Source organism: Montipora foliosa, chromosome 10, assembly GCF_036669935.1.
Source record: "Montipora foliosa isolate CH-2021 chromosome 10, ASM3666993v2, whole genome shotgun sequence".
Taxonomy (NCBI): domain Eukaryota; kingdom Metazoa; phylum Cnidaria; class Anthozoa; order Scleractinia; family Acroporidae; genus Montipora; species Montipora foliosa.
The window spans coordinates 15,337,544-15,348,114 of NC_090878.1; the positions used below are offsets into that span (position 1 = coordinate 15,337,544).

The 10,571-nt window shown below is 36.8% G+C and overlaps 1 protein-coding gene across 1 annotated transcript in view; it reads right to left on the bottom strand.

Moving 5' to 3' along the window:
• Nucleotides 1-7,442, bottom strand: part of LOC137972425 (uncharacterized) — an 8,224-nt gene extending 782 nt beyond the window's left edge. Inside the window, exons 1-6 of the mRNA XM_068819131.1 lie at nucleotides 7,089-7,442; nucleotides 5,294-5,438; nucleotides 2,821-3,048; nucleotides 2,271-2,361; nucleotides 1,583-1,693; nucleotides 1-720 (exon numbers count right to left, since the gene is read on the bottom strand). The exon at nucleotides 1-720 is cut by the window's left edge and continues 782 nt beyond it. Of these exons, the coding sequence (XP_068675232.1) occupies nucleotides 639-720; nucleotides 1,583-1,693; nucleotides 2,271-2,361; nucleotides 2,821-3,048; nucleotides 5,294-5,438; nucleotides 7,089-7,175 (744 nt within the window). The 5' untranslated portion in view covers nucleotides 7,176-7,442 and the 3' untranslated portion in view covers nucleotides 1-638. The remainder of the gene's footprint in view (nucleotides 721-1,582; nucleotides 1,694-2,270; nucleotides 2,362-2,820; nucleotides 3,049-5,293; nucleotides 5,439-7,088) is intronic.
• Between the last annotated feature and the right edge of the window lie 3,129 nt (nucleotides 7,443-10,571).

Consider the following 10,571-nt stretch of genomic DNA (forward strand, 5'->3'; position numbering starts at 1 on the left):
AGTATGAACCTTTTCATAAATTTAGTTGCATTATCTAGAAAAACGGTCAGTATAAAATGCAGAATGGGTCTAAAATGTAGACTGGGGCCTAGGCCTATTTTGTACCTAGTCTGCATTTTAGACCCAATCTGCACTACTAGCTGTACATAGTTATTTAAATCCATTTTGGTAAATTTAAATTAAGCGTTAGAGCTTGTCCTACAAAATGAAAATAACGTGGAGCTTACATTGTGTATTTATGAAAGACAAATGTACAAAATAAAAATGCTGTCTGTTTTGGATGGGAGATGCATTAATATTATATGTACATCTACAGTGTAGGACGAAATTGTTGAAACACGTTACAATACCTTAACCTCCCACAATGTTGTTTTGGCAAATGGGCTGAGAAACCCATTTCTCTTGCATCACCCCTTGCTTACACTGCTTTGTGTGCATTATGCATTGTGTGTCACTGACCAGAGAATTGTGAATCAGCTTTAGTTACATGTACAGTGTACGGTAAGTCTAACTAACCAAAAATGTAAGCCTAGCATAGAACCAACCTGGCCCCAAACCATCCAGTCAGCACTTTTTACAAATTACTGTATGTGACTAGTAAATTCAGACTGTATAAAAGTCAAGCTATTTAACAACAGCTATGTCAAATGCAGTAACACTGGAAAGTTCCTCCAGTTCCCTTGTTCAGGTGTCCTGAGATCACCAACCACATCTTCAGGCCTGTAGAACAATATTTGGTGTGTGAGATTGTTTGCAATCATGGAAGCTTCAAAATATTATACAATCATACATTGGCTCCTAATTGAAGTGCTTACTTTTTTTCCTGAATCACCTAGCGGTACACTATGTATTATTTTCAACACAGAGATGACCAATATCAAGAGCCTTTAATACTGTAATTTACCATGTAGATTTATTTCTGAACCAGTCCAATTTATGGTCAGGGTACAAAACATCAGGGCCACAAATTAAATTGGAAAAACAATTGTACCAACACCTACAATACATGTTGCAGTATTAATTAGGCCCAACAAAAAGATGTATAGAAAAATACTTACCACATCGTTTGGAAAACAAAGTGTACGGGAAAGCACACAATGAAGTCATTGAAGCGGGCTGTTCTTTAGAGAACAGCTAGTTGTACTCAGTTGGCCAATCTTGCATGTACAATTTGATGTAACTTAATGGCACACAGATGTTTTTTAATTCCAGTCATGGTTTCTCCATTTCATGATGCTTCACATGACTAAGTGTACTATTATATTATTGTCCTCCTTGTTATTAAACATTCAGACTGATATAAAGTAACTTTATCTTGCCTCTTGTTCTTTAAAAAGAGTCCTAGTAGGTACTAATGCTGTCTGGGTCCAAAAGGTTTCATTTACATACTTATCTGTCTACTCAAAACTATTTTCCTATAAACCCTTTCTCTTACGATGAAGTTAGCCACTAATTTTACAGAATTTTACTCTGGCCTATGAAAGACCATTAATTATTTTACCTTTTCATTAGCAAACTCTTTGAAGTGAAATTGTTATTTACACTTACTTTTATTAGTAGAAAGGCAGAAATGGAACAGTACCTGAGCTCTTTTTTGTTGTGAAGAACATGAAAATTTACAGCTGGTATCAGAAGACGTAAAGACATCCTCATTTTCAAAGAATCCACCGTTTCCATTTCACCCAGGACAATCCTAAGACAAAAAACAAAATTGTAATATTTAAAAAGTGATTTTGTTTACCAGAAGCACAAGGCATGTAACTTGCAACTCTTTTCTTTGGAGCAAAGCTGAGGCCTTTAAGACACCAATTTTATGCCCAAACATGGACAAGAATAAGATTGAAGCTGCACGCGTGGGAAAATACACGAGCTACGTTTCATCTAAAAAGGGAAATTTTTTAAAATAAAAAAAACCCAGCTCTGCACCAGAGTTAAAAATCTCAAGGTCATGAGATTAGAACTGTTTTACTCAATAAAAATCTAAGTAAATGTACTTTGCCAGAAAAGAAACCTGACAAATAACATGTGAAAAAGAAATGCTTCAAACAAGAGCAGAAGAAAGCGATTACATGCATTGGGCAAATATTTGTACATGTACCAAAATGTGACCTCAAGCTCCAGTCATAACGATTGGTTACACTAACCAATACCGGTACTGAATTTTGTCAACAATGAAAACATGAGAGAGTGCTGACCCTTCCATATTACTAATATTTGCAATTCCTTTAAGCCCTCAATAAATTTGCTATTTTGAAGGCAATGAACTGTACCTCAAATTCTCTTTATCAACAACAGAGTCAGCCAGTTCTGGAGAATCGGTTCCAGTCACCACACTATCAGTATCTGCAAAGTCCTCTTCCCCTAAACACAGGAAACATTTGTTCATTGCTTGTATTGGTTTATTTAATGTTAATAATTATGTTACCCAACTTGTAAAATATCTAATCATATAAGTTTTTATTAATTTTTTATTAATTTCAAAAACAAAATTTCAAACTCTTTAAGACATAATAATTATTTTAAAGTATTAGTGTACCCCAGAGAACTTTATTCCATATTTTAATCCACAAGTTCCTTCTCTCATTGTCTACATGTAGTAAGGATAGTGGAAATCTGAACCACACTTTTTTGTCCACTTGAAAAAGAAATGCTAAGGATTGGTGCTCAGTGAACACCTTTGGAAAGAGTGTCAACAGTACTTTTGTCTGCTTTGATGAAGAAACAACCAAAACCCTAACCTGGTTGCAAAAATTAGGCCCATCCTTAACAAAATAAAATAAATGGAATAACTGGCCTGTAGTCACTTTGCATGATTCTTACCTTGTTCTGGGAATGTTAACTCGTAATATAAGTTATTAGCTTTTCTGTACGATTCTGGCCAGTTGTATCCTTTTCCTACAGGTCGATATGGTTCCTGTTTTATTCCTTCATCCTTAGCTGATAAATGTGTCCCGTACACATAGTACAATTTTTTTTGTTTCCCATCCTTTTTGGGTCCTTTGAATACATAGTGGAATTTAAAGCCATCTTCTGGTCTCACTTCTGCATCTATTAAGCAAAAAGGAAAGAAACGTCACCCAGAATAATAAAAATAAAATAATGCTCATTTACAACCCATTCAATTTGACTTCTATAACCGCCCCCGCTGACAAGTAAAATCTTCTGGTGCTTAACAGAGTAACATCGAAGTCTCACTACCCCCCTCCCCCCACCCCAGGAAAAAGGAAAGTCTTGGGATCACACAGAGCCACACACTACTATGAGTCAATGAGGACATTTGAGTGGATGTAGGGGTTGTTAATCCACTGACTTCTACTCCCCCCCCCCCCCCCCAGGGGGGACCCCACGGAAAAGGAAAGTCTTGGCATCACACAGAGCCACACATTACTATGAGTCAATGGGGACATTTGAGTAGGTGTAGGGGTTGTTAACCCACTGACTTCTACTCCTCCCCCCCCAGGGGGAACCCCACGGAAAAGGGAAGTCTTGGCAATTAACACAGAGCCACACACTACTATGAGTCAATGGGGACATTTAAGTGGATGTAGGGGTTGTTAACCTACTGACTTCTACCCCCCACCAGGGAACCCCAGGGAAAAGGAAAGTCTTGGCATCACACAGAGCCACACACTACTATGAGTCAATGGGTCAATGGGGACATTTGAGTGAATGTAGGGGTTGTTAACCCACTGACTTCTACCCCCCCTCCCCCCCCAAGTAACAAGTAAAATCGTCCAGAGTTAGCCAGAGTACACTGTAATGTCCATCTACATGTATAACACTTGTCTCATTGACCCCTGGGAGTGAGACTTACAGATTTTACTCTGATTTTACTAAATGTTAGCTGGGGGTGTCCTAGGGCATTAGAGCACCCCTTGACCATTGAGATGAAAGAATATTTAGCTTCAGTGATGACTTGGGATATGAAGAGAAAAATTCAAGGGCTCCTAGTTTGTGCACCAATATGGCCGCCAGAAATCCACTCGAACATCTGGAATTCACTTATCGATGAAAGCGCTTACTTTTTGCCCATGAGATAACATACATGTGTATGAACACATCTCCTAATGTTCTTAAAATGCTCAGACTGCTGAGATTCATAGGCATAGACATTTTTTTCAACCAAATACATGTAACTTTGTATCATGGTGTCATGCAAGGTGACAATACAGAAATTCATAATGCCATATATTTTAAACGAAAGATGTCATGGAACTCGAAACTTGAAAAAAATTTCTAGGTCATCTTCAACCTCCCAAAGATAAAAATTCAAAACACCTTGCAGTTTTGATTTTAGAATTTGATGACGTCACTGAAATCATCTACATGACTGTATAGACTGTATTCATAAATGGCGGCCAATCAATTATTCCTTTGTCCTTGAGCTAATAAAAAGACCAACTAGCCTCATTATGACTACATAATACAAAAGAAATGTCACTTAAAAGCGAGGCTTGTTGGTCTCCTTAGCTTGAAGACAAAAGAATTACAATTTACTGCAAGCAAATATTCCATATTCATAATTATTATCATAATGAATATGGAATATTTGCTTGCACTCCAATGCTCCAGGTTGAACTCTTGCTCTTCAATCATTTTTAATGTGCTGCATAAAAGACATTATTGGAATCAACTTTTCTTCATTGGTTGGATTTTTTCATGTTCTGCATGGAAGGTAAAAATCCCAAACCATTCTTGGTTGATTCAGTTGATCAACTTTAATACCCAGCTCAAAACTTAGTTGAATACAGCGAAAGTATCTGCTTTCATTTTCTTAAGCTTTTTAAACTGGTCGTCAGGCATGGCTCCAGTTACCAGCGACAATGGCTGTAAACAAAAGTCATTACAAGGAAATTTAATTTTTTCTTTTTGGCAAAATCAAGTATTTCAAAAGACACCACACCAGTAACAAGTCAAAAACTCAAAAAGAATATTAAACAAATTCAAGATAGTCCCACAACTGTAGACATTCTTAGGGCTTCGTCACATGTTCCTCCCCCAGGAACATCTGTTGAAACAAAAAACCAATTCCATTTAAGGATTAAGGACCAATGAGAGACTATTTTCCAGTTTTGGATAAACTCTTGTTTTGTATGGCATTCTTTCGCAGCATGTGAATGGCGATTGACCTACAACACAATTAGTCAATGCTGATTGGCTTATTTAAATGGAGGGAAAACAGCTGTGGTTTTTCGTTTCAGCAGACGTTTGTGGGGAAGGAACATGAAACAAGGCCCTAAGAACGCCTGCGTGGGAGGCTTAAACATCAAGAAGGATCCTAGCAAAATTATACCTTCGCTGAAGTCATCCAGCCGAGGATGGTAAAAATAACCAGTTTTAACTCGGGAGTGATCCTGTTCTGTTTTCTCATCAGGGTGTCGATATCGTACAGTACCATGTCCCAAATCTATCAAAGCTGGTGAATCTAGCATCAGTTGCTGTCAAAACAAAAATGTGTCAGTAATTTTTCAGCAACAGCTAAATGGCAAGGCAAATGCCAAGAATAACATTGAAGTAAGGCTGACTCTACAGCTTATAATTTTGTTTATTATAATTATTACAATGTATACTCAACAGAATATCATGTAAACTTTTGATTGGTCAACGATCAAACCATAAATAGGTAGAGTGCAATACGGTTAAGTTGCAATGGAAACAGCAATATGGCATCATTTTATTGAGTATATAGTAAAACCCGTGAGTAAGAACCTATTTTTAAGAACCAGTTAGCCTAAGATTTATCAGTTAGACCCCCTCTAAACAAGAATCTGTTGACCCTAAAATGTGCACTTTGGTAGATAAGATCAATAATTGATTGATGTTCTCAAGATTTGTGTGATCTTTCGATTTGCTTTTTATAGTCATTTTTATGTGACCTTTTAATTCTGTATTCAAATTTTATTCAAATTTCATATAAGGGACATGGAAAATCTGGCTGTCGCATAGGGGATGAAGGCCGAATACTACAATTCTGCTATCTATAACAAGATTTAAGAACCTAGATAGCCTAATTTTCTGTTAATTACCATTAATTTATGTACATTTAAGAATCTGTTTAGGCTAAATTTTAAAATTAAAGGTTCTTATTTGCTGGGATTTTAACTGTAATATAACAAATAAAAAATCATAAGAGCTTGCTGGTGCATTTTGCGATTTATAAAAGTTTTCAAAAGTAATGAAAGTTATGAAAAGTTCTGAAAGTTACAAAAATTCTCAAAGTTCTCACTCGTGCCCATAAATCACGAAATTATACACTTGCATTCATATGATTTCCTGTCCTTATAATTTCATGATTTCATCAGGTGATTTATAATAATAATAATAATAATAATAATAATAATAATAATAATAATAATAATAATAATAATAATAATGATAATAATAATTTACCAATTTATATAGTGCATATTTACAATCATAAAAATAAAAGAAAGTTATAAATTATAAAAATACTTCTTAAAAAGATGATTTAAAACTGTCAAGTGATGTTGCTTGACAAAGCATTCCAGAGTTTCGGAGCTGCTGCTGAAAATGATCTGGCTCCCAATGTTGCAAGCATCTTTCCCTTGGGATGGTCCAATAAGAGCTTACCAGTACACCCTAAGATTATATGTTGAATTCGATTTTATACTAATGAGATCACTAAGATAAGTTGGTGCAAGGCCATAAATACATTTTAAAGTCAAAAGCGCCGGTGTAATGTGAGAAAACTTTCCGAAGCCAAGAATACCGGTAAGTCTTGCTGCTGCGTTTTGCACACGCTGTAATTTAGCGATCTGCGCCTTTGGTAAGCCAAACAATAAACCATTACAATAGTCAAGACGGCTGGTTATAAAAGCACGCACCAAAGTAGTTAAAGAATCCCTCGATAGGTATTTCTTTAATACGTCTCAAGTTATGTAAATGGTAAAATGCCGCATTACAAGCCTCGTCACCAGTTCATCCATAAAAGTAATTTGCAATGATCGATTACCCACTACTTCAAATAGAACTGTGGCCGATTACACCTGCTAGGATTTTGAAGTCACCAGTTACTGTTTTTCGTGAGAGGTAAATATTTATTACTGACCGATATTTTTCATACTTACTCCATTTTCGTTATTTTTCGAAAAGGCCTCGGCTCGAGGGCTTATCAAAACCGAGCCTTGTCTACTTGCAGAGGCCCCAGCTCCCATATGGTTCAGTTTGTCGGCTTACAGTTGCGAGGTATTAATCAAGTCTATCAAGTCAATTCGCTCTCCAGATCTTCCAAAATGTCTATCGAGATCGCTGATTTTACACATTCATATAACCTGAAGTTGTGTGAAGTCCTCCAGTTTCCTATTTTTCCCTTGGAAAAGCAACCAAGTTTCTGTATTATTGTGTACGATGTCTCTATATTATGCAGAAATTCTCCTACAACATTCCGCCATCTTGTTTCTTCTTGTTTACTTCCCAACCTCGGCACGAAGACAGGGCTTAAAAACGGCTGATTGGTCGAGAGGTTATGACGTAAAAAATGCCCCTCTCATGAAATGCGCATGCGTTCAGTTTAGAATTCATGATCTTTACATGGCGTTCACTGTTGTGTTTCTGCGGAATGCATGAGCATTTACGAAAAATTCTACTGTACATGTGCCTGAGTCGAAATTTATCATGTTGTAGATATCAGGTGAGACCTTGTAGGAGCTGCGAGGCTACCGTTGTAGATCCTGATACTTTGAACATAGTTTTGGGCTATTTAGTGAACAGATGGATATGAGGACAACACGTATTCTGTGTAAACAACCATGGTTGCGATTGTTGGTTGTGACCTTTTAATATTTGAGTGGTTTTCAGAAAAGCCATTTGTTATGAAGATCAGAGAAGTTTTTTCCATCATGAAGGAATGGATTGGTCGCATTTGCCTTTGGCGTTGTTTCGACATGCACAAGCTCCTTGACTTGTCAGTGATAGATACGAGCTGCCTTTCGACAAAATCATTATCTCCTCCTTTGTTTGTTTCATCTTCTTGATTTTTGTCATCATCTTGATCATCGTCACTATCGCTACGTTCATCCTCGTCTGCAAGGTATCTAAAACAAATATTTATTGTAAAGTTTTTCTTGGTTAAATGATTATAGTTAGCGCCTGCTAAGCTTGTTGAATTTTGATTCATGAAGTCACTTTGATTTTTCCTAATTTCCCTGCATTAAAAACCTCGAGGCTTCACGGACAGCTTACAGTCGGTGTAATTTGTAGAAATAAAAATTGAGGCACATGTATGTCATTGTTTACTACTGCCACATTCTGCATGTTTCTGTAGGACTTCACCTATCTAAGCATTTTATTGCAGTACTCGATAATTTGGACATCTACAATTAAATGTACACGTTGTATCTTCTACACTGTAGCTAAAGTATATGAGAATAAACGATATTTTCATATCGTTAAATTATGTGGTTATTGTTGCTTTCTCTTTTTTATACCTCAGATTTTCGCAACTTTTCTTGGTATCAGTCATTTTAATTGTTTTGTACTCTGGGGACGATGTGGCCATGTATGTTAATTCAAAAATTGATTAATGTGGTTCTTAATGTAAGTGCTCCAGTATAGCTTCAATTGACACTCCTCCTCTATACTGTTTGATTGTACCAGTTTTGGACACGACAGGGACAACATGATGGAATTTTTGACATTCTGCTGGTCATGTGATGGCTAAAACAGATGGCTGTATGTCCATGAGACCAGTGCACATGTGCCAGGTAGTAGTTGTGGTACATGGGTGTTGTTGTGCATGGATGAAGTGGATGTCGTCCTCGATGAGCATGATAAATGTTTTTTTCCCCACGTAGAGCAGCCAATAACATTGTGTAAAAATATATTCAGCATCACAATTTCCCCCATATACAAGATTAGAAGATTAACTGATATACAACAACATGCACACAATCCCTTCACTTTGCAGTCAAACCAGCTCAAGCGTTCCTCTGACGAGCAGATTAATGAGTTCATTATTGCAGATTTGATTTCAGGAATCATTTCAACAATCTGGTTCTCGGATGAGTGATGCAAAACTCAATCAAGCCTCAGGTCAAAACTTGAATTTTGATTGGATTATTGCTTGCTTCCGGTGCCAGGCCAGCGTGAGAATTTGACAGGTGTAGCAATTTGCATAATCTGCCGAGGGCGTAACAAGCGTGATTTGCCTTTATTTTAAAATTAATTTCTCTATCCAATCTTTAATTCAAAAACATGGTGTCTCAAGTTTGAGGATACTGGTAAGATTACGGTAATGTTGCTAGAGTGAAATGACAGTTGTTTGGAAGATTATGCAAATCAGTAAACCTGTGAAATTCCCACGGCAGCCTGGCACTGGGAGCCAGCAATATTCCAATCAAAATTCGAGTTTTCAACTGAGGATTGAGTTGAATTTTGCACTATTCATTTGACAAACAGATTATTCAAAATGGTTACCGATATAAAATTTGCAATAATGAACTCATGAATCTGCTCATACCAGAGGAATGCTTGAGCTGTTTTGACTGTAACTTTCTCAGTAACCTGGTTAACACATGCTTATCCCTTGCATTACATATACTTGTAACTGAATGTTATTCAATTTTTATTGTTGTGTAGTATATTTGGAATGTATGCCTCAGTTGCTTCCCTTAGTATTTTACCAATTTCCATTTGGTTTTTTTTTTGGCAAGTTCAGTTTAGTACCGGTAGTTATGAAATGAATTTGGGTAAACAAGATACCACATCACTTGTCCAGCCATAAGGGAATTGTAGAATTAAATCCACCAAACTTTAACACTTTGATGCCCAAACCGGCCTAAGCTGGCCAGACTTAGTATCTTACTCTGTCTAATGCCAGAGTATTTTACTCTGTCTAACGCCAGACCATTTTACTCGTCAATGGGGAACCCCTGGGAGCCAGTGGGTTAAATTAAGACCATTGGCCTTTTGTAGTCTGTTATTTTTCTGTTGGACAGACCGACATTTTATTAGAATTTGTTCTTAATGACAAATGTCTATTGTTCAATTTACATTTCATATGACGCTGTTTTTTGTTATCAAGCATTTAGTTGACTCATATTTACATATGCTGCCCGCCAGAGTCTTTTCACCTATATGCCCTTTAAATTAATTTGGGTTTCCTATTCGTTGAGTATAATTTCATAAATGCATCACAGAACTTCCTTTGTTTAAATGTTTGAACATTTTTAGTTAACTACCTGGTTCGAAAGAAACTCAAGTTCTGCAGAACTGCTACAACCCTTGACTTTTGAAGCTTTCTTCTTTTTTGTGAGGGGGTTCTCTTTTCGTTGTTAAATTTAGCATCAAAATATCTTCAAACATTCCTGGTGCATGCTCCTCGCTAGCCTGCGAACGCAGATGTATTTCCATAAATCTGCATTCGCAGGCTAGCTCCTCACATAAGTTTTCCATCTTGGATGGGACATAAATTTTCTCCATCTGCTTAGTGTCTGGTGAGGGCCTTGTGAAATTGCTGGAAAAGTGTGCTAAAGGTGGTTTCCCCTTTTGAAAAATGATTTCAAAATGGGGCAGATAAGAAGAGGTTTCACTTGTTTCATTTTCGTAGTAAA